We start from the raw sequence: 24,950 nt of genomic DNA, 5'->3' as shown, positions 1-24,950 counted from the left end.
TTCATGTTTATTCTCTCCAAGATACTCTTTTCAAACGCATAGCAAGGACCTCGACTCATGCCACATGTACATGTTAGAAACGTCCGTTAAAGATAGTCAAGGACGAGGTTATATTGGTGTTGGCTGGAAAACGCCCAATGGAGTAAACAACAGACCCTTGAGTCTTCCCAGTATGTTTTGGATTCTTCCAGGTATTTATTTCATTATCTGAGATATCTGTTTGGTGAAGAAATACAAAACGCGGGTGCGTGCAATTGAAGAGTGGAGTGGAGTGGAGTGGAGTGGAGTGGAGTGGAGTTCCTAATGTTTCTCGTTTTATTTTATTCAGGTCTCCAGATGCTAAATACTACACTTCTTGAACCACCCATGAAACAACGTTCAGTAGTCGTTGGACAGACAATGAAAATCCTAAGTATACAACTAAAAAAAGTATCAACACAATATTAGACAGGAAGATTAAATAGAAACAAACACAGTCCACACGTACAAAGAAACAAACACAGTTCACACGTACAAGCAGAATAATTTTACTTGGCTACTGAAAAAGTTTCCTTTAAAAGCTTTTTATACGGATAACGTCAAAATTTTGCATCATGGAATAGAAATGTGAGCAAGCAATGCCCAGCTCACATGCTAACTAGTTGCAACAATGTTTTGTTATCTTGTTGATTCCAAAAAAAAAAAAAGGGAGAACTATGGTTTTCCAACTGATATTCTTCTTCTTTTCCATGTATCGAAGCCTTTATTTGCAAGGTTCGCATTCCGATCACATACAAAGCTTTGCGATATCTATTTTTATTAACAGTAAAAAATGCTATTTGTGACTAACAGCCAACCGGAAATAATGGAATATTGTCCACTACTTTGTATTACATTGACCACTCTTTCACGGGTGAAGGAAAATCACTCTAGTAGTTAAGTTTATACTTGATAGCCTGGCAAAGTTTTGCGGGCCTTTTTTGTAAACTCGTCTTTTCTTCATTTCAGTGTCATATCGCCTCTGTTGCCATGGTATCTACTGCCCCGCATCATGTTCAAAATCAGTCAGACTTCAATTACTGGGGTATACCTTCGTGGTTAACTCTTCCCTGTCAACCACATGCCAGTGGTACAACTATACAACAAGCTTTGTCATTGAAAATCATCCCGGGAAATATGACATTAAGGTACTTGACGATTATGCACTCATTATGACTCAAAAAAATCAAGTAACGCATGCGCAGTGCCAAGATGGTGCCTGCTTTGGCAGTATTTGGTTTGGTTAAGCCATGATTTTGCTTGTATTTGATCATATTGTGCCATAAATTACACATGCCACACTGGTTACTAGGGATTCTACAGCGGTTTTTTCGTATTAAGATTTTAGACATTTCGGGGGTCCTTAAGCCATCTTGTTCAGGCTGGTTTTCTTGTTGTTTGTGCAACATCTTCTTGTACGTAGTCCTTTAGCACGGCCCAATGGGTGCTTATTGATTTAAACGTCCATACGTTTGCAAACGATTCCACACAATATCACTAAAGATCAAATCAAATATTACGTATTTGATCCTTGTCTAGGTTTTAGAGTCTACATCCAACACCAGCATCAACAGTCGCACTATTAGAGATCTTGAAATCAAAGGTAGGAACACATCATTAAGTAAAACCATATTTTGAGTCAAACCTCACGGACCCAACGTGACGATGAGATATATGAGGTGCACCAAGATATGTGTCGCGTGACACATATAAGGTGTAAGTCGAAGATACGCACTTAGTGAGGTGACACAGACCCGTACAGTCATGTGGCAAAGAGACAAGGCGTTTCCTGTTTGCCACATAACTCGTACTGAACGAAATTCATGATCTGGATGATTATGATAATTAAACCAAACACATGATATATAAATATAGTTAAATTTTTTTGCCCCAAAGCTCGTGTTCTCCAAAGCTGTTTCTACCAGGATGATTCATGTTCGTGGACAATTAAAGGCGATGGTGGATACATGGGATGGGTTGTCGAAAAAACTGCAAATAACAAAGGTAAAACTAGTGGCTAGTAATTTTATGAAAAGATCTCATCGGTCTGCGATAGCAAGTTTTATCGCTTAGCATATGCGTCTGTTTGTCCTTTGTCTTAACCACCCAGCATTGTTACTATTTATGATACGACATACTCAATTTCCCGTCTATTACGACCATTTTTCGAGTGCAATTACAGAGCGATAATACACGTTCTGTGAACAGGTTTCGAACGTTTTTTTTTTGGCTAATGTCAGCGCGATGAAATTTTCTCCTATTCCTTTGTGCGGCTGACATCAGTGGTTTGAGCCAGTGATCGACTTTTGAGTTTGCTTATTTACAATAATATTTTTTGTTTTTTGACACCCTTTCTTTCTTTTCTTTTCTTTTCTTTTCTTTTTCTTTCTTTCTTTTTTTTTTCATATCATACAATAAGCAATTTATTACGCAGGCTAGTGGTGTATTACGACCGCTTTCACTCTTAAAATTATGTAATGTTTAATAAACGAGCAGGAGTGTTTTATCGGGTATAAAACACGAGGCGCAGCCGAGTGGTTTTAGACCCGATAAAACACGATCTGCGAGATTATTGAACGGCTTAGAAAACTTATGATGTTTGTTCTCATTGTGTACCGATTTTTTTACGAAATGAACCAAGTTGGATAGAGAAAATCCAAGTTAAAGTTTATGCAAATGAAGACGAATCTTTATCCGATTTAAAATCACCTTCATGGTCATGATTTCTATTGTGTTTTCTTCATGAATTATTAATGAGTTTTCTAACCGGCTGTAATACACAGCTAGCAGAGTAATAACATCTATGTAATAAAATATCTGTATAATTGGCTTCTTTTTTCATTCGTCGTATAGGACTGTACATGCAAGCTGAAGCCAACACTACCGCGTTGTTACAAAGCCCCATTGTTCAGCCCCAGCTAATTTATCGGTCTATAGGACTTTGTCTAGAGTTCAGCTATCGAAATAACCATGAATCTTCCCAGTTGGAGGTCATCGTTTATACACTTTATAATCAGACAGTTCTGTGGCATTTAAAAGGAATGCAGGGCTCCCAGTGGAATGAAGCAGCTATTCCGTGGCCTGCCTACTTAATCAGCCAGGTAAATAATACTACGTTATCATATAATTATCCATAAAATATCTATATTTCTCCTTTTCGAAAAACTGATATTTTCACATGTATAACATGTTATTTTCACATGTGAAAATATCGTTACCATTCTATTGGTTTATAAATAAAAACTCTTTATAATGATAAAAAGTTTATTAAGTTGATTTTATAGATATAATCATATAATAAACAGAATATTACATGGGCGCTTGGAGATACGAAATTTATCTTCTCGTGTTGAAAATCGCGCTTATGTAATATCCTCCATTTATTAAAAGATTCTGTAAGTCTGAACATCTGAGCCTCTGCGGTGAAGTCATTGTAACGTTATCTTTTCCACAATGTTGAAATGTCGACCTAACTTTGGGACGATCTCAAGGGATGAAACGGTTCTACAAGGGTGAAGCATCTAAGTTACAAATACTAATAAATATAGAAGTAAATAAGTTCCTATGCATTTAGTATGAAGAAATAACTAGCTAAAAACTAGTGTGAGCTGCGTCGGTGTTTTTAATGAAACAGTAATGATAAAAGGGTAAATTGTACACCGTGAAAAGATGAAAAAACTTACAGACGTTTCGGACGCTAGTATGGTAAGAGTGTATGATAGGCTGCTCTAATGATTTGATTTTGTTCATCAGATTCAGATTCGAGGAAACACAGACACCAAAAGCAGTGTTGCCGTGTCTGACATTCGTCTCTCGACAATAAAATGTTCTTTAACACCGAAGCATGCTACATCAGGTGAGGGCGTAGTAGTTCTTCCTGGTACTTGATCCTTTTTCTCAGACGTAATCGAGCTTGTTTTTCCTTTCTCCTCAAAAACCAACATCTAAATGCTAACAGGCCATTTGCAGGACAACATGACGTGACTGCCAATGGATGACAAAAATGGACTTTCTTCATTAAAAGAAGAACATTTGATGGATGGATCACTTATGTAATATCCAAAACGTTTTTCAAAATACTTTCTTCTCTCTTATGAGATACCTTCGAATTTAGTATTTTTGCCACCCAGCAGAAATGAGTGGCTGGAATGATTCAGATTTTTTTCCATTGTGGTACATTAGCAAGCGACTGTTTGATAAAAATAGCCTATTACAATATATCCGGCTGCCTTCAATCAAGTGGATTATAAACCCTGTAGCCTCTCCGCCGTCCAGATCTCATTTCTTTAGATTTAGAAGAAAGAAAAAAAACATCATTCATAAAGAAAACAAGCAACGTTAACGCCCGCAATAATCTCTATAACAAGAATGTAAGCCATGCTTGATCCCACTATTTTACTTTAAGTATTTGCCACTATCTTTCTTTTTAATTTTGTTAGAAAAATATAGATATGGAGCTTTTTTCAAAAGCTCCCTCCACTGCATACTGACATCTCGAACCAATGCGTTTTTATTATCCCAGGACACGTCTGCGAGGCTGATGAATTCCAATGCCACAACGGTGAATGCGTCAAATCCAAGTTACGATGCGATGGGGACTACGCATGTGTAGATCAGTCAGATGAAAGGAATTGCGCATGTCGATCATCGGAATACGAATGTCCGGATGGAAAGTGTTTAGCAATTACAAAGTTATGTAATGGAATAAAGGAATGTGCAGATGGTTCAGATGAAGCAGGCTGTGGTTAGTATAAATAATATATGAATTTAGGCACTGCCAAAATGCGGAGCTTCCAATAGACAATGGGAGGCAATTTAGATAAAACTGAAATATGAAAATAAATTCGGGGGGAAAATCTTCAATTGTTTTTCTTATTCGAGATGAAGATTAAGTCCCCCATAATAATAATAATAATAATAATAATAATAATAATAATAATAATAACAATAATAATGATAATAATAATAATAATAATGATAATGATAATAATAATAATGATAATAATAATAATAATAACATAAAGTAAATTAAAATTGTTCTTGAAAAATTCTTCGACAAAGACTTTCCATGTCCGACATTTTTACGCTTTGAATTCCTGGTTTATTTTATTTGATAAACGAAAGATAACTACAGATTATCCATTACAATATCAAGTTTTGGGAAATACACCTTGGATGGCTTAAATTCAAATTCAAATTTCGGGGAATTCCGAACTTTTAATTGACAAATCAACACTATGAAACAGCCTTGAAAACTGGTTAAAAAAGGTGAGCAAAATATATGCTTACTCGTTTTACTTCGTTCACACAATGATGTTTGGTTATCGATATGAAGAGTTTCGTGTTTTCAAAAGAACCGTATTTTTACCGCAATGAAATTAAGAAAATAAATGCTTTGGTAGCATCAGAGAGAAAACTAGCTGGAGATCATTAACTGAATAAACTAGTCAAATGAAGGCCCTGAACGTCAGAACCTAATGTGTCAGTAAAAGTGCCTATAACTTTTATAGGATTATGATCAATTTTGATTTTCTGTGTGTTGGAGATGAATAAACAAAAAAAAGTTTACCGATTGACTCAATATTCTCGGAGATATAACGCCCTAAAGTACGCAGTTTTGCCACGCCCCATCGATTTTGACGGGATCGCAAGGTCTGGTACCTAGTTGGTGTCGAATGACGTCACAACAAGAACGACTCGGCTTGCATTAAGTAAAACAAAGTAGAGCTTGGCTGGGGTGTTTGAGCACCCAGCAACAACACATCTAGTCGGCATTTTCTCACATTCTGACCGAAGAACTAGTAAGAATCTTTGCTTATCAAAACATTCGTTCTTGTTGCGATGTCACTACTCAGCGAGAATCTGCTCGGTCCCAGTTTCCCTTTATCTCGTCCAAATCGATGGGGCGTGGCAAAACTGCGCACTTTAGGGCGTTATATCTCCGAGAATATTTAGTCGATCAAACACACAGAAAATCAAAATTATCATTATTCCTTTTATAAAAGTCTTAAACATTTTTCGAGAAGATTGAAAATCTTAAGCTTACTAGATTTTGAGATTCAATTTTACTAGTTTTCATTTGTTTTCATAGTGTTTGAGAAAGATACGGAAATCACGAACGACAAACATTTTCAAGACAAAAAAGCTAAGCTTATATATCTAGTTAAACTTGACAGGAACAACTGAGACAAAATAAAAAATGGAAAAAAAAAGCAAAATAAATGGCGAATATTCGTTGTAATATGCTCTCTTTATATTTCATTCAGCATTAAAAGAATTTAAGCTTATTTATAGAGATATAATAAGGTTTGATAATTCAATTTGTCCATTCGTCAAAAGAAAATGCTTGTCCATTGGAAAAAATTGCCCATACATTTGGAATATTTGCTCTTTTCGGTCTTTTTCCTCTCTTTCCAAAGCAAAAGGTTGTTCTTAAAAGTAAAGTTATTTAGCACAAGTAAACTGCGTGACACAACATCCTAAATGACCCTGTAAATTTTCTGTTCTTCGCGAACTACCCGCGTAGTTGGCGTGTTTTCGAGGCTACGAAATCTAAGAAACCATAACAGCCGAATGTATAGGCCAACAGATAGTATGAGCTTATAAAATCAGCAAAAATGTTCAGGAAAGCCCGGGGTTTTCAAATCCACTTCTGTTTTTTTCTGACAGGTGCTGTTTTATTTCAAGGAGAGACGATTTTCTAGCTTGACCCCGGTTATGTCATGCATTTTCTCTTGTAAAATGCATCAAATAGCGTACATTCAACCCCAAAAGTACGGTGGTTTTTTTCAATAGAATTCAATCTAAACCATATGATACAGTCCGTGAATAGTTAAATTAACTGAATCCACTTTGATTTTTTGCCTAGATAGTCATTATTTTGAGAAAAGATCAAAAAACCGTGTTTTTGAGACATAATTTGTATGGGCTAACATGAGGGAGCGTGAGCTTGAAATCGTAGCTGACCAAATGTAAACAGATTTTTTCTGTTGAAAGTAAAAATATGCGATTGTTTGCTAAAAAACACACACCTGGATTCTTTAAGAATATTTCTTTGTCCATCTTTGACTACGTGGAAGTTTTTTCAAATCTGTTGTTGGTCTATAATTTGTCCCAAAGCAATGTTTTCTGTGCATTTCCGAGTAGTTTTGCTTTGAAATCAAGCGGGATTCCTATGTTGTGTAAACGGACGTACACACGTGCGGACGGAAGTGACGTAGTTGTCAAGCCATCAAAATGAACTCTATGGTTTACCATGTTTTTTTAAGTATGGTGCTCCGCTTGCGCGGGAGTTCCGCTATTATTTCTAAAGCCGCCTGAAGTTAAAGCCTAAGCTGGCAAACCAGCGTATGAGCCATTAATCTATGAACAAATCATTCAAATCCATATATGGGTAAACTTGCCCAACTTTGCATTTTTTGCAAGACGGAGAAGGCAAAAAAGGAAAGAAAAATAAAAACAGACGCATGCATTTTATGATTACTATGAAATTACTATGTAATCATGTAAAAATACTGGTTCTGCAATTAATGGCTTTCGGCCCGCTCGGGAGCTCCGCTAATATTTGCATTTTTTGTCAAAACATATATAGCGATAAAAAATTGATATATGAATATTGGATATAACCTAAAAGTTTTCAACATCTGAAACAAAATATTGTTGTTGTTCCCTTACAGTTGCCATATAGTTCATTCCCGGATGGGTTCCTAACTCGTTAGTCCTTGTATTGCGTGGATCAGACTAGATTGCGGCTAAAGAAGCAGGGTCGAGTCCCCCCAAGGGCATTTAATATTTTCCATCGAATTTTATCTCATTCATCACACCGAACGCAGATCATTTATATAAATTAAAACTTAGTAAATTATTTACCTTTGATACAGGTAACGTGTGCAATGAAAACCAGTTTTCCTGTCTGGATGGATCTTGTTTACCATGGTCTGTCACGTGTGATGGGGTGTGGGACTGCAAGGATGGATCAGACGAGCCGGACATCTGCTGTAAGTATCGTATAGCTTTGTGCTGTCTTGCTTGGATGGATCTTGTGTAACATGGTCTATCACGTGTGATGGAGTGTGTGACTGTGAGGATGGTTAAGATGAGTGGCTTTTTGTTGTCTTGTTGGGATGGATATTGCTTGACGTGACTGGTTTGTCCTATCAGATGATTATAGTTGTACGAAACAAAGAATCGTAACCATGGAAAGGCGTATTATTTTACTATTCTGAAAACATTACTTGTTTTTTAAGCCTCGCTTAGATGTCCGTTAAACAACGTTAATTGTGCAAGCATAACAGATAACTCTATTCCACGAAAGCAGTGCCGAACCTTTAGAGGTAAAACAAATGTAACTGAGATGAAAGCCCACTACATGTCCATCTTGCAAACGAACGATGCGCGTGCTCTCTCATCTCTCCACTTCCTGGACTCTCGCTGCTACTGTCAGTTGCCCTATTTCATAATGACGTCACATCAAAACAAACTATTTTTAAACGCTAGAGATCATGGTCGCTTGAGAGGGATGGAATGACAACGACACATCTTAAAACACAATAAAATTTGGTTTATGAGCTAGTGAAGGCAAGAACAACTAAATGTTACGCTAAATATCTCGAAAGAAGAGAATCGATCTTAAATTTAGCCGAAATTTCTATCATTTTAGACGATGTATACAAACGGTGACGTATTTAGGAAATAGGGCAATTGAATTAGTAATCCTAACATTGTAAGATTTCCTTATCTATTGCTGGATGTTTTTTATAGGACCCTGTAATTTTGAGTATGGATTCTGTGGACTTACAACAAACGCCACAAATCGATCGAGCAAAGCAAAATGGCAAATAATGAAAGGCCAAACCCCAACTTCAGAAACTGGCCCTTTAATTGATCATACAAGACTAGCTGCAAATGGTAGGCCGATTGTGTTTTTCCTTTGCACTGATTTTTTCTCTCAACATCAGTGGCTACAAAGATTGCATACCGCATCAAAAACCTTCAATTCAGTATTACCAAACCCTGGAATAACCTCTGAGCAGATGGAAGTCAAGGAAGTGATAACTCACAGATTGAATTTCAATCTACCTGATGGGTTTCCCTGCAGTGGATGGAGGAAACATCAAAGGAGAGACCTAATGACAAACTCTATTTTTCAAAATATATGTAATGGCAGTCCAGGAAATGAATTCCATGCGCCGACCCCAGGCATTAGACATGTACTACCGTTACACCACCCTTTCATCCATTCCCATCAAGTATCACAAATGAGCTACATTTATTATAATCAGATAAACATCCGTTCTAATTTCTATTTCAGGCAGTTACCTTTACCTCGAAGTCTCAGGACTAGTTCGTGATGATGCAGCACAACTTTACAGTGATTGGATCGAGTACACTAATGTCACGTGCCTACAATTCTGGTACCACATGTGGGGACGTCACGTAGGTGACCTAAATGTATACATCATGACCAACCAGACGAGAATTAAGATGTGGAGTAGGTCAGGAGACGCTGGTCCAAAATGGAGGTTCGGACAGACAACCATATACAACAATGGAAGCAGTTTTAAGGTAAAAACAATACGTTTGTTTGCATTGTTAAGTGCTAAAATTATCATCTCTTATAAGCACACTCATTCTAGGGTGCTTCGGAGTCCTTACATGTTTGCATTACCCGACTAATGGAGTTTATTTTTTTCTCTGAAACGGTTACTATTCTTAATTCAGAGAGTTTCAGTCATAAGCATCACATAATGGGTCTAAACACACATTTGCACGTAAATTGCGTTCTTGTTCAATCAACCCTGTTTTGTGGTCATCGCTCGTGCGTAGGCCACTTACTGTTTCAACTGGGCATTAATGCGACTAACCTCACTAGGCGTACAAATGTAAGCATTGTCCTCTCTGGTTATTCACGTTGTACTTATTTCAAGCCTACTGTATCGATATCACGATATGAGTCTATAGTCTAAACTATTAGATTTGGTAGGCCAATTAAAAAATCAGTATAAAAAATTTAAACCAAGAATCAAGCGTGAGAGGCCCAACAAACTCTCACCATATATTAATTTACCATTTTTGTTTTTGTGATTTAATTTTTAGTTTATATATGAAGCAACCGCTGGTAATGGTAACGAGGGTGATATTGCTATTGATGATGTGGATCTCATCACAGGAAAATGCGATTTATCTCATTTTGGTTCGAGTAAGTAAAATAGAATTGAAGATTTGACACTGCGTACTGTTGTTGGTGATACTGATAATTTTGTTGGCTATGATACTTGTCTGTTTTCTCGCTATATGCTATCTATGGATGTTAATTACTCATTTTTCATGCTCACTATCTCATTATTTCCTATAGGTAGCTGTAACTTTGATCGTGACTTTTGTAACTGGAAAAGCAACGCTGGATGGGTTTTGCAAAGTGCAGATTCACAAAGTACTGATGTCCCTGCTAGAGACAAGCAAAGTAAGGAAATGGTATTTCGGATCAGTGTCGTAACATTAAACAATAAATCGAATTCAAAGACATTGTAGATGGTCTCACCTCTGGGACATCACATATAAGTATAATTTGTTTTGTCTCTCTGCCAAGTTTCGCGAGTTTTTTCTTCGGTTTCTCTCGTTTTTCGTCCTCCACGAAACCCCACAGTACCTAGCGCGTTGGATCTTTGAACTAGCCGTGCCCTGACTTTAATCAGGTCAGAGGCTTTTTCAGGTTATCGATAAAATCGGATGCTTTTTTTCTTTTTGACTGCAATTGTTTTATTTGCACCTTATCACAAAGTGCTGCATTTAATTCATGTTTTTGTTTATATTTATAGCTATTTATGGTGGTTAATGTTAAAGTTAAAAACCTGGCCTTAAAAAATACAATTATATAAACTTGTATGCCTTCTTATATTGAACTTTTCTCTCTTTATTGAATACTCTAAGGTGTCGGAATTGCTCGCACGAATCCAAAATACGTTGAAGTTACGCCGAAGATGGAGAGTCCAGTAATAGATCCCCAAGAAGGCTTCAAATGTCTGCGATTCTGGTTTTTTAGTACATCTACCATCATACAGCTGTACTCTATCAAAATCTCGGACCTTAGCCGCAAAAAATTGTGGTTCCATAATAAACTCACAAAATCTTGGAGTTTCATGCAAATACCTCTCCAGACACAGCACGAATATAAGGTGTGCTAACTTTAATGGGTGAGACTATAAAATAAAACGTAAAACTTCACATGAGTCGTATGCATTAAAAACACACGATAACGTTTCATTTATTCAGTTAAGTCTTATTCTCAGTCTTATTTTATGGTATAAGGTTCGGCTCATGTAAAGTTCAAAGTTTGACTTTAGTCTAAACCAGGTATAATAAATTAAGAAAAAAGGAAGCAGTTGATGCAAAAATCGCAAGAGAGAACCGCTAAGCATAAGCATAAGCAAAGGAAAAATCTTTCGATATCCTTCCGACTTCTATTTTGGAGCCCGGTTCCGTCACCTACGTTTTCTGGCTTACTCTTTGTTTCTGATTCCGACAGTAATTGCGACTGCAAATTCCATCTCGAGATACTGTATCGTACCGAGAGCCTGCGTTTCTTCTGACCTGCGACCAAGAACGAGGGTTCTGGCATAAACCATTTTTCGAGACCAGGATTATTAGGAATTAAATTATAATACCTTTTTTATAAATTCTTCTTGGCTATTGTTTGATGCCTTTGTTAAATTCTTCTTAGCTATTGTTTAAGACCAATAGACAAGTCAAGGAAATCAAGCTTGTGGTAGCTGTTGATGACATCGTACTTTCAAGAGACAGCTGCCAGAATGCAACTTCAATGAATAGTAAATATAAAATAATACTGTTTGTTATTGACCCTTTAAAATCATTTCTTATACCAGTGCCATACGCTTGCCTTGCCGCGACCGTTATTATTTTTAGAATTTTTCTTCTAATATTTCATTTTTTCCCCTTATATGCATTCTCTAAGAAGAAAGTCTTTTAATGTACCTGACCGTGTCTTATTTGTACAGTAAACTGTAAGATGCGTACAACACAAGGCGATTGCTGTTCATTTCCGTTCATTTATAAAGACAAGTGTTACTCGTATTGTATCGGGGTCGACGGAGTGAAACCATGGTGCAGTTTAACTGATAACTACGATCGCGATGGACAGAAAGGGTTCTGTGTCGGTGGTAAGGGCTGGTATATAGATATGTAAATATACTTGAATATCTGGACGGTAGACCAAAGATGAATTCCAGTAGAAGAAGGATTTCAATGAATTCAACATTTAGGAATTCAATATATATATAGAATATTGATGAGGGGTACACTCCAACGAGGAATATAAGAGATTAGTTTTTATTTGTGCTGGAATACAATCACTTAGATTGTTTAAAACTTAAATTTACTCTTTTACCTCTAGCGATGTAATTCTTAATGTCTATTCATCCTTGCATCCATCCATTTATTTATGTAGAAATTCCTCTTCCTCCTTTCCAAGTGTTTTCTTTAATTTTAACATTTTCCTTAATTAATTCACCTTTTCAGAGCTAGCCAAAACCGAGTTGGATTGTGTTGCAGTCACCAAAAAAATCGGACATCGTTCTCGGATTCCCATACAAATTCCCTGAATTTAAAAATAAAATAATTCAGATAGATTTCTGTAGTTACTTTTGTAAACAGCAGTAAGAGAAGCTTCAATCAAGTTAGACAAATGATATGTTGCTTGTATTTGGAGAGCTAACTAAAAAAAATCAACTAAATAATTTGTTTAAAAGTCAGTACATTCGTAAATGTAGAACAATGTCCGAACTAGTTTGTGACAGTAACACAATACAAAACGCTCAAAAGGTGAATTTTATAACGTAAAACACGAGTATTTAATATTCCATCGCATTGTTGTTTTACATTAGATGTTAGATGTTTACGTTAGATGTAGAGGAGTCAGGATGACAGGGGAGTCAGGATGGCGTGGTCGTAAGACGGTCGTCTCTCACCTCTGAGGTCCGGGGTTCTTATCCCAGCTATCCCGTGTGAGCTGGGTGGTTGGTTCTTTTCCTGACTCCGAGTGTTTTTCCTCCCTCCTTTCAAATCAATCCTAACTAATTCAAACTGGTTAGAGCTGTGCTCCGAGTTCAATCATGGACTGTCTAGCGGCTGCCAGTTGGCGCCTTCACATGCTTTCAGTCCGACCCCGTTGAGCGGCGCTACTGCTGTACTTGCGGTGGTGATTAGCGATGACAAGTGTTTTTGTTTTTTGTTTTTGTTAACACTGAGTTATTCTACTAACATTTTTGTTGTTATTATTCAATAGGTAACACCGCTCTTAAAGGTAAGTAAACATTAGAAAACACATTACATTAGTCTTAAAAGATCATCACATAAACTACCGCCAATAAAGCGAATTGACAGGGTCTATAATATAATAAATATCTTATTAAAATCGTTTGCTCGTTCCGTACCGTAAGTTATGGATCCTCGTTTTTTCAAATTTTTTTATGGCCAGCGGATGATGATGATGATGATGATATGATGATGATGATTGTGCTGATGATGATGATGATAATACTGTACCGTCCGTCACTCTGCCTATAAAAATCTAGCGTCGGTCCCAAAACCATCAACGAAGTCCTCAAGTATTAACTGCTGCTCCCTTTATTTTTACATTAACATTTCTTACATAGAGCTGGTGATGTAATTCCCAATTTTCACGTGCATATCTATTTAATCCCTTATTCTTTATTCCCTTATACTTCATGCTTAACCGCGTAACAATACTAATAATAATATTAATAATAACGGTTTCATGGAGAGTAGCTCTATACATTCAACATGCTAAAGTTAAATATGAAATACTATCTGGCATATGGTGGCATGTATAGTCCATCTTATCTTGGGTATGAACTTCGTGTAGAGGACACGATTGAGGACTCAGTAAAAATTAATGTAATAGACCCCTTACAACACTTCGGAATGCAGCTCAATTTGCGGGGCAAAACAATATGTTTCCAATTCTCATGACATTGAAATTATTTTGTTTTGTCCTCAAAATTAGGCTGCTTTGAGATCACAGACAAAGGGTCTATAAAAACCGAAGAATTTTATTTGACATGCTTTCAATGCTTTTGCTTATCATTTTTAGCTCCATTAGCCCCTACCCAGAGGACATGTAGGATTATGACAGACAGTGGAAAAATGTGCGTCTTTCCCTTTAAGTATAACAACCGGTTCCACAGTCAATGCTTAACGACGACAAGAAAACCATGGTGTGCAACAACGCTGGACCTAGATGTTGCTATAAATGAATGGGGATTTTGTAATTATACAAGCCTTGGTAAGTGGTTAAATTTATAGTTACAAAATTCACTAATCTTGGCAGTTTCTCGGTGCGGGATTCCTTTGTTCTAGATGATTAACAAACAAAAACTCGATTTGTTTCTTTCCCTTGCAATTTCCGGAACATGCAGTACGTAATTTCAGCGGGATTCACGTACGTTCAGTCGACTTTTCTCTTTATTTATTTATTTTTGTTTAAAGCAAACAAGCAAGGAAAGTCTTATTTTTTCGAGAGGTTGACTCGTGACAGTCGCAGCTTAACCCAGATAAACTTGTGAGCCTCTATGTTTTAAAATGCCTCCGTATGAGAAATAATCATCTTACCATTTGCAACTATTTTTTTAGAGCACCTTCAGACATTTTAAGGTCCTGCCCCTGCTCCTCATTCTATTTGTATACTTCTACGACTACTATAGGTTAACACATTTGAATTTGCTTGTGTTTATAGACCAATGCGGCTTATGCAAGCAAAAAACTACGAACAATCAATGCTGTGTTTTCCCTTTTATATATGAAGCACGAAAATATTACAGTTGTACAGTAACTAATTTTGACCGTTACTGGTGCTCTTTAACCGAAAACTACGATCGAAACGAAATGTTTGGCGTTTGTAGTGGATATGGTAAGTACGAAAAGATATATAAAAATCTTAAGGTGTTGTAAAATTCATCCCAAGTGCCTGCTATGACCACCAAGGGAGTAAACTCATTTCAATAGTTAAAGTTTGCAGCCGTGGAGAAATACTGGAGAAATAGCGGAGAACCCGGAGATCAACCCAACGAACCGATTGTTGGGTTGATCTCCGGGTTCTCCGGTATTCCTCCGCGGCTACAAACTTTAATCATTGAAATGAGTTTATTCAGCCCATAGTTTGCTTCAGAGTTTTTAAACTTACAGCTTGATGGTCGGTGGATACCTTGAACGTTGCAAAAATAATTTGTGGCTTAATACCTCCTCCACTCCTCAGGAGGATATAGCTTCAATACGAAGAGTACGTAGGCTTCATTTTGGGGGCGATGGGAGGCATAAAATTGGTTGGCATAAAAACAGAGTTGTACATCAACAGCAAAACATACAAAACATACATAGTGATTCTCTCAAGGATAATCCCCGTAAATTTTGGTCGTTTTATAAAGCAATTACCAAGACTAGTAGAATTCCAAGTGTGGTTAAGCACGGGTCAGTGCAAGCTTGTAAACCCTTGGATCAGGGCAAATGTATTTAACATCTTTTTTCATTCCGTTTTTGGGCCGCCTGACCAAGGTATTTGATTGATAGCTTACCCAGGCTTGATTACAAGATTGATCATGAAATTTAAGCGTTGAACTTAAACACTGAAAATTTCCTTAAGCATCTTAAAGCGCTTGATGTCAATAAGGCGTCGCTTGGTTTTTCTCCTAAGCTCATACAATCATGTGTCGAGGAAATTGCACCATCATTGTGTCGGCTGTTTAATATGTGTTTGGAGCTAGGATCGTTTTCTGAAAATGGTAATAACGACTAGTTTTAGAACTAGTTTGGACTGCGTCGGTGTTTTTTAGTTAAAACAAAAGTGTCGTAGAGGATAATTTTATCACCGTAAATACGAAAGATAATAGACTGACGTTTTGGACGTTAGTCCTTAAACTTGGTCTTTGCTTAACACACCGTAGCAATAATTCACGCAAGACAAAAGAAATGCACTTGATTCTTTCGCTTGGCACAGTTAATCCGCACCGGCGGAATGAACGCTTCACCTTTAATTAGACACTTCTCACCTACCATTATTATTTTCGATCCTTTTGTTCTCTTTTGTTTTACGACTTGCTATTTTCTTATTGGTTTGTTTTCTCCCTACACCACTATAATTTATATATTTAGGCACTGCCTAAAAGCGGAGCTCCCGATACGAAATTAGGGAGCCAGGGAGCCCAATTTGAATGAATCTGAAAGGTAAAAACAAGATCGGGAAAAAAATCTTCAATTATTTTTATTCGAGATGAAGATAAAGTATTCCATAATAAAAACCATGCATTGAAATCGAAATTTTTATGCGTGATTATACCATCCCACTTAGGAATTTTGAACACAACTCACCACCAGCCACCCCACGGGCTATGTTTGTTCTTTGAAGATTCTTCGACAAAGTTTTCCATGGCCGATTAAGCTTTGAATTCCTGTTTAATTTTATTTTAAAAAAACGAAAGATAACTACAGACAATCCAACAAAATATCAGGTTTAGTGAAATTTACCTTGGATGTCTTTCATTGAAATCGAAATTTTGGAGATTTCCCGGATTCTTTTAGGACAAATCAGGACTATGAAACAGACTTGAAAACTGGTTAAGGTGAGAAAAAACTAAAGCTTACTTGCGTCTTTCACATAACGATGTTTGGAAAACCATAAGAATTTTGATGTTTTTATATTAAATGTATTTTTACCGCAATGAAAATATTAAAAAAAAAAAAAAAATGCTTTGTTAGCATCAGAGAGAAAATTGCCTCTGGAATCATCAACTAACTAAACTTGAGAAATAAAGGCCCTGAACATTTAAAACCAAATGTGTCATCAGTTAAAAGGAAAACGTTTTCTTAATTACTTTATTAAAATAATTTTATTCCTTTCATATGAGAATTAACTACTTTTCGAAAAGCTTTACCAGTTTTCATGAGTGAGAAAGATACGAAAATCACGAACGACAAACGTTTTCGAAAAGTTTACATTCAGTATTAAACTTGACACGAACAACTGAGAAAAAATAGAAAATAATGCAAAATACAAAATAACTAATTTCTTTGTCAGTAAATTGGCATCTGTAAATGTTTTTGAAAATTTTTTAGCTTGGTTATGAAGTGAAATACAAGGTCTTTATACAATATCATCTCTCAACAACACAAATTTAAGCTCATTTGTATAATCATGGCTAGCTCGAACAACTTCATAAACAGTTGAATGGTTGGTGTAATTTTACATTTCTTTCAATATATAAATAAATTATCTGTAGAAAGATATAAAATTATTGAATGAAAGTCTTCAGCTTTGTTTTGCCGATGGGACCCGCGATAGGAGGCAAACAAAGCTGAATTTTTCTTTAACGAAAAACATATGATAGTTGGTTAAAAACAACCGAATTGTTAATGATTTACAAAGCTAAACAAAGGACGAATATTTGTTGTAATATTCTCTTCATGTTATATTTCCTCCAGCATTAAAATAAATTAAGCTTATCTATAGAAATATTAAAACTTTTGAGTTTCTTTGGTGAGATTCCTTCGTCTTTGCCTTTCTTTTTCACGCCTCCAGAGTTTTTCCTCTTCCGAAAAAACTCTTTTACTTCTGGCCTTTCTTTTGGCTTCATTCTCCTCTGAGCTTTCTTTCGACATATCGATTTCGGAAAGGGGTTCCATCGTAAATAGAGTAAATATAAATATAAACATAAGCTTGAATAAAAATTGTGTTATCTTTCGGTATTTCTATACGTAATAACAGGTGTAAAAACGTTTTTTACAAAATTTTAATAGCCGGATTGTATGTACACATATTTGTACGTGTGTACCTTTATATGTACCCGGATGTTGCAACGCGTTGACATTCCCGCCAAAAAAAAAAAAGATAATCTAACCAGCCAATCGGAATTCTTGCGTACACGGACGGACGGAAGTGACGTCAGCCAAGCCATGAAAAATCAACTCGATGGTTTACCATTTTTTCTTAAGTATGGGGCTCCGCGTTCAGCCCGCGCGGGAGCTCCGCTATAAACCCCTCCATCATTCTCTTTCTCCCATTGACTCCGACGAAGGACTAACGTCCGAAACGTCAGTCTATTATCTTTCGTATTTACAGTGAAAAATGGAAAGATGCCAATTTAGTTCCTATTCATAAGTGCGATTCCAAGGCAGATGCCACCAACTATAGAGGTATATCGCTTTTAGATGTATTGTCTAAAGTACTTGAAAGGCTAGTGTATAATGAAATCTTTGATTGAATTTTTCCGTAAGTTATCCAACATGAAACGTAAGGTATCCGCATGAACGACTGTTGTTCAAGCTTGAATGATTTGGCATCAGAGGTTCAATGTTGTCGTGGTTTAGATCATATTTGACTGGCAGGAGACACAGGGTTGTATTAAATAATGCTAGTTCAGATTTTCTTCCTATTACACCTGGGGTCCCTCAAGGGTCAATTTTGGGGCCACTTTGTAATTTTTATCAATGATCTGCCTAGTGTAATCTCAAAATATACATCATTGCCCCTTTTTGCGGGATGATTCCAAATGCTTTCGCTTAATCCTTGGTTAGCAGGATGGGGATAAACTACAGGACGACTTAAATAAGTTATACAGGTGGTCATGTAAGTGGGGAATTACTTTTAATGTCACTAAGTGTAAGGTCCTGAGGGTGGCTCGTATTAAACCGGTAATTGACAGGGATCATTTTCTTGGAGGGATTAAGCTAGAGCGAGTGAATGTTGAGAAAGACCTTAGTTGGTGTCTTTGTCAGATATGACTTAAGCTGGAATGATCATATCAACTATATCTCTTCTAAAGCGCAAAAAAATGCTTAACTTACTTTATCGGACATGTAAGGACATTTCAATTATGAAAACTAAGAAATAGCTTTACATAACATGGGTTAGATCACGCCTTGAATATGCAAGCGTAGTATGGTCTCCATATACACAGAGAAATATTTTTGAATTAGAGCTCAAATCCAGCGCAGGGCTACCAGACTAATTCTTGGTCGAGATCTCTCTGAACATGAGCGTTTACATTAGCTAGATTTATTACCGATGCAATATCGTAGAGAAATTGCTGATTTAGTGTTTTTCTTTAAATGTTATAAGAACTTGTGTAGTGTAAATATCTTAGATTATGTATCATTTCGCTCTTGTAACCGACCTCTTCGAAACGTTGACCATCTAACGCTTACTGTCCCTCATAGCCGGACAGAAACTTATAAGAATTCATTTTTTATTCGTATATGTTGTCTTTGGAATAATCTTCCACTTAATATTAGGGAGTTATGTTCTCTATCTGTTTTTCGTAAGAATTTATTGACGTTTTATCGTAATAAATTTCATGTAAATTTTCTTAGTTAATTTAACTTTTAGGTTATATTGTACTTGCATATGTATCTATTATTGGCTATCATTAACTTATTTATTATTAAAATTATTATAAGTTATTATATTTTGTATATATATATAATCAATTTTTCTATTGTAGTTTTTATCATAGTTAATATATTTAGTACGGTGGCCTATACTAGGGAATCATTCTATTCTGTAATGTATTTGGAAATTTGATTACATTAAATTAAATTAAATTAGAACAAGTTTAAGCAAAGACTACTATTTCAGCTACAAAAGTCAGCAATATGGGTGTTTCCTGGAAGAGCCATGTCATTTAGTTCAAGCAGTATAAAATTCCTTTACTTTGTGAAACCCACGACACGTCTGCCATACAACGCCTTTATACAATGATATTGATCAATTTTTTTGTCTTTGGATACTTCAGTTTCGAGTTTTCTGCTGCATCATATATTCATCAAGATATATCCAATTTTAAGTAGAAAATAGTAGAAAAACCTAAACTAAAAAAACTAACTTATGGTTGAAATATCTATCATCGCTACACACCGAAAAATTCAACATTAGACGATTCAACATTCTGATAACTGAGCCTGATAAAACACCAGAATGGCTCACAAGTGGCAGGACACACCTTCTACCAAAAAGCGAAGCTACAAAATATACCAGTAACTATAGACCAATAACATGCCTGACAAACAACCTACAAGTTATTGACATCTTGATAACAGACAGAACGTAAAAATTTCTTAGAACACACAAATTGCTCCCTGTTGAACAGAAAGGATGTTGCCGAGGCTCGTAAGGATGCAAAGACCAACTTCTTGTTAACATCAGTATGGCTTTGATTGACTGCAAGAAAGCCTTTGATAGCGTCCCTCACAGCTGGTTAATGAAAGTCCTTCGTATATTCAAAATATCACCAACGATCGGAAATTTCTTGCAAATAACCATGAAGAACTGGAAAGCTATAAGACTCTTACTCCAGCATGAGAACGGCGAGGTTCACACTTATGCAATAAGGATAAACGATGACATCTTCCAAGGAGACTAGTGTTCACCTCTTTTTTTTTTTTTTTGCCTTGCACTTGCACCACTCAGCCAGGGTGTGCATACAGGATTTTTGAAGAAAGGGTTTCACATCTATTTTACATAGATGACTTGAAACTATATGCCAGCAACGATGACCAGCTTGTATCCCTGCTTCATACGTCGCCGATGTTTAGCAAAGACATCAAAATGGATTTTGGATTAGACAAGTGTGCAAAGGCAACGTTTAAAAAAGGTAAACTAGTCAAGTCCACCAACACCCAACTTGATACCAACACAGCCATCAAAGATCTTGAACAAGAAAGATTTTACCAGTACCTTGGGGTCACACGAGAAAGAGATGGAATAGAGCACTCCACCATGAAAGAGCAAATCCGTAAGGAATATTACAGAAGAGTCCGCCTGCTCTCAAAAAGCGAGCTGAATGCAGCCAATAATATAACCTCAATCAACACTCTGGCTGTCCCTGTTGTCAGCTACAGCTTTAACATCATCCACTGGACTTTGGCGGAGATATAGAAATCAGACAAAAAGACGAGAAAATTCCTAACGATGAATAAGATGCACCATTCTAAAGCAGACGTCGATTGTATCTATCTACCCAGAAAAGGTGGAAGAAAATTAATCCAGATAGAAAACAGCTATAAATTGTCGACTGTAGAGATAAACGTATATATCAACGAGAAGGACAACAAGCATGCTAAATTGGTGCTTCAGCACGAAATGGCAAAGAAGAAGTATTCAATAGTGAGAGAGCCAACAAGTTTCAGCAAGGAATGGAAGTCCGTACCCAATGTGAAAACGCCTCTAGTACAACAGAAAAGGCAAAGAAACGCGAAAGGAACAAGTAAAGAAACATTGTTTACAGTCTATAAGAGAATCATGGGAAGGAAAGCCAATGCATGGACAATACTATAAAAGGCTAAGTAAAGCAGACACTGATAGAAGCAAGACAGTGGCTTAAAAGTAGCGGACTCAAAGCCGAAACAGAGGGGTTCATAATCGCTGCTCGAGATCAAAGTCTACCTACAAGACTATATCAAAACCAAGTAATCAAGGATGACACAGATCCGAAATGCAGACTCTGTAATACCTCAGCTGAATCAGTGGACCACTTAACATCTGGGTGTCCTGTCTTGCCAAAAAAGAGAACATCGAAAGACACGGTAAGGCAGCAAGTTACATCCATTAGCGGATGTACAAGAACTACAACTTTGAAGTATTCGAAAGATTGTACGAGCACAAGGTCCAAACTGTTCTGAATAATGAATATGCTACCATTTTGTGGGACATGCCTATACATACGGACAAGGAAATCGGCGCGAAGAGACCAGATATTTTTGTAAAAGACAAGTAAAGTAAACGCTGTTTCCTGATCGATATGTCAGTGCCAAACGACATTAATGTTAGAATAAAGGAACTAGAACAAAGATCCAAGTACAAGAACTTAGAGATGGAAATCTCTAAAATGTGGGGACCTTGGGTGATTAACATCCCAGTAGTAATAGGCGCCCTAGGACTAATAAAAAATGAATGAAGCTAGGGAAATATTAGCATGGTGCAAAAAATCGTTTTGCTAAGCATTGCCTATATTTTAAGCAAAGCTTTGTCATTGTAGTTTTTTGTTTTAATTTATTTAATTTATTTTTATTGTCATTTTATCTTATTTATTTATTTGTTTAGTCCTTTTTAGGAAAGTTAGAATACCTGGTCAGATTATATGAACTTAATTGAAAAGTCAAGAATATAATAATAATAATGATGATAATAATAATAATAATAATAGTAATAATAGTAATAATAATAATAATAATGATAATAATAACAATAATAATACGGTAATAATAATATTTAATTTAAAAAAAAAAAAAAAAAATCATGGCTGTGGAGATATGCCTTTACCAATTCGCTTAAGTGACCATGAAACAAATGCTTGAAGTCGAGGTCAGACTTTATTCTTTTATACATTTATTGTACAATTATAATTAATTTAACGGTACTGCGTTTTTTTTAAAGAACAACTTCGACTAATTGGAGCCATTATCGTTTCAAAATCGGGAAAGTTTTATAGTGTTTTAGCTAGAACTATTATTATTGAGGTGCATTTTACATCATAACCGCCACGCTGGTTGACGATAACAAGGATTCCTCATTAGCTTCTCTTGTTAGATTAACCAACAAAGCGGCTGTTTCATTCAGATTTTTTTCAAGGAATGTTTGAGTCGTGGTTGCACCCCAAGAATTAAGTCCCTTTTTACATTTTATGATCACATCTTCTGAAGAGGTATTGCTCTCTTTTCGCAATTCCTAGAAAATCATGTGGACTGCAGAGTTAATTATGGCAAACAGAAACCAACTCCACAATGGACCCCTGTCCGTGGTTCGCCATCGAACGTCATGTGGTCTCCAAGGTTGTCTTCTAGTGATGTCGTCTTTAACCAGGATAACGTTAATGGTTCTATTATTGGTAAGCTTTGCCATCATTTTATGTATGCATGTTCTCGTTTATAGCGAGAAAGATATGGGTTGGCTTTCTTAAAGACTAAAAATCTAGTCGGTTTAGTGACTCCCTGTTTAAATTTAGAAGATAATAGGACGTTTGCATGTTGGCGTAATTTGACTCCTACTACCAGAAGCCCTTGCACATATCCAGTTGTAAGTGAAAAAAAAATAGTCGGTCTAGGTAACTAATTAGTCATAAAGTTTATATTTGTAGAACTTTTTATCCCATATGTCCCTGGTCATAACGAACTCAAGGACTATATCTATATATGTTCCTTGAATATCTAATATACTTATATACATACTTTACTTTATTACCAGGCGACGTTTCGGCTATAGCTATGAACCTCTAGTCTTTATCGGACGTGTTGCTTCAGAAGAACACGTGACTACCGGCCTGTTGTGTCCAAAATTGTCATTAATGCTCCCAACCATTAGAGTAACAAAAATCACATCATGATAACTTTGCACACGCCTGATTAAGCCTAGTGGTTTTATTCAAAACGTCGTCTTGTAAAAAAGCATTTCTTGTGACTTACTTTTTGCGCACTTTTTTTGGTTCAGTTAATTGACACCGATTTTCACACTATTTGCAAAGAATATTAACATAAAAAGGAGGAGTGGCGTTATGCAAGTAACGCCATTATACAAACGTCCTAATGATGACCAACTCCACACTTCTTCACACTGATTCGGAGTGACGTAGAAGTAAAACAATGTGGACAAGAAGGAACTCTGGCAGTGACCAAGCCCAGTTTCTGACTTCTACTAAGGACTTTTATGATATTGAAGTGTAGTAGGCCTAGGTCAAGCCGTAGTTGTAGTCGTTAGTGACAGTTTTAGTTGTGTTAGTTCACGTTAGAGCAAGTAGTTTTGTAATAAATTATTCAGAAGCGTACCTGTGTGTCGTTACAATATAGTTATCCGAAACATGGGAATTTTAAGGGGGATTCAAAAAAGTCGGGATTGAGCAATGTACCTGGAAGAGGAATTACAGTAGTGCTCTATTATGTGGGTGTAGCACTTGCGTACAAAACCTTAAGACCATAATCCTTTTTTTCTTTTAGATCTAGGATGATAGAAATCCCTAGAAAAATGTCAATTTATAACGCAACATTTCTATATTTTGTGTTTCATAGATATTACATCCGGCCTATTTGAAATATCATTTAATGTTGTTTCGACGAAAGCATTGGTCACCTTCATTATACCAGATCTTGAGACATTCACAGCCTGTGTTTGGATGAAGACGAATGATACAGTAAACCAAGGAACTCCCTTTAGATACCATGGCACTAATACCACTGGATTTGGGTTGATCAACTACAAGAATATAGCCATAAGACTTATGGGCAAAGAAAAGTAGGTTCTTGATGATAAGACGCATTTGGTTTTAGTAATGTTTTAAAACGCTTTCCTGTCATTTCTGTGGGTCACAATTTAATCCTTGATAAAACCGTGGAATAATAACGGGATTCTTAATAATAACGGGGTTCTTAATAATAACGGGATTCTTAATAATAACGGGGTTCTTATATAGCGCATTTTACATTGTCTTAATGTGCTTCACAATCATGTCCAGTGGAGGACTTTACGGGCTGCGTATAAGGCGCTAGTAGCAGGCGTGCAGCTTACAATCATGTGTGATTTGTTAGTAAGTTAGTATTAATGCCTCCAGATTGGGATAGGCTGTTGAACTGGGAGACAATTCCCCACTATTATACGAATAATTCAACAGGTTTTTTTATTTCCCCCATTTTACTGTAGGTTAGGAAGGGTTGGGAGACAGGGCCTACGGTTTTAAGTCCTTGTCCGAGAAGACTTGAAGGTCTAACCATTTGCAGATGTAATTACAAAGGCATCACCTTCTCCTTAGTTATTTTAAAACCCTGAGTGTTGGTCCGGCCGAGGCTTGAACCACGACCTCCCGCACAACAGACAGACGATCTTACCAACTGAGCTAATCGGCTGGCGGTGGAATGATTTGATT

At 36.5% G+C, this 24,950-nt stretch overlaps 1 protein-coding gene across 1 annotated transcript in view; it reads left to right on the top strand.

The window, feature by feature from the left end:
• Positions 1–1,230: 1,230 nt before the first annotated feature.
• Positions 1,231–24,950, top strand: part of LOC116295583 (uncharacterized) — a 38,021-nt gene continuing 14,301 nt past the window's right edge. Inside the window, exons 1-20 of the mRNA XM_089040256.1 lie at positions 1,231–1,260; positions 1,558–1,621; positions 1,915–2,022; positions 2,872–3,119; positions 3,772–3,874; positions 4,541–4,762; positions 7,899–8,015; positions 8,265–8,351; positions 8,779–8,925; positions 9,329–9,582; positions 10,114–10,216; positions 10,373–10,480; positions 10,948–11,192; positions 11,738–11,843; positions 12,033–12,194; positions 13,319–13,336; positions 14,147–14,338; positions 14,789–14,962; positions 22,770–22,925; positions 24,100–24,322. Coding sequence (XP_088896382.1) covers positions 1,231–1,260; positions 1,558–1,621; positions 1,915–2,022; positions 2,872–3,119; positions 3,772–3,874; positions 4,541–4,762; positions 7,899–8,015; positions 8,265–8,351; positions 8,779–8,925; positions 9,329–9,582; positions 10,114–10,216; positions 10,373–10,480; positions 10,948–11,192; positions 11,738–11,843; positions 12,033–12,194; positions 13,319–13,336; positions 14,147–14,338; positions 14,789–14,962; positions 22,770–22,925; positions 24,100–24,322 — 2,867 coding nt within the window. The remainder of the gene's footprint in view (positions 1,261–1,557; positions 1,622–1,914; positions 2,023–2,871; positions 3,120–3,771; positions 3,875–4,540; positions 4,763–7,898; positions 8,016–8,264; positions 8,352–8,778; positions 8,926–9,328; positions 9,583–10,113; positions 10,217–10,372; positions 10,481–10,947; positions 11,193–11,737; positions 11,844–12,032; positions 12,195–13,318; positions 13,337–14,146; positions 14,339–14,788; positions 14,963–22,769; positions 22,926–24,099; positions 24,323–24,950) is intronic.

Source organism: Actinia tenebrosa, unplaced genomic scaffold (genome assembly GCF_029948245.1).
Source record: "Actinia tenebrosa isolate PJP-AT-01 unplaced genomic scaffold, QUT_ActTen_1.0 PGA_scaffold7__59_contigs__length_16204524, whole genome shotgun sequence".
In the NCBI taxonomy this organism is placed as follows: domain Eukaryota; kingdom Metazoa; phylum Cnidaria; class Anthozoa; order Actiniaria; family Actiniidae; genus Actinia; species Actinia tenebrosa.
Note: the sequence above shows the minus strand (reverse complement) of the source record. Positions and strands in the feature narration are given on the sequence as shown.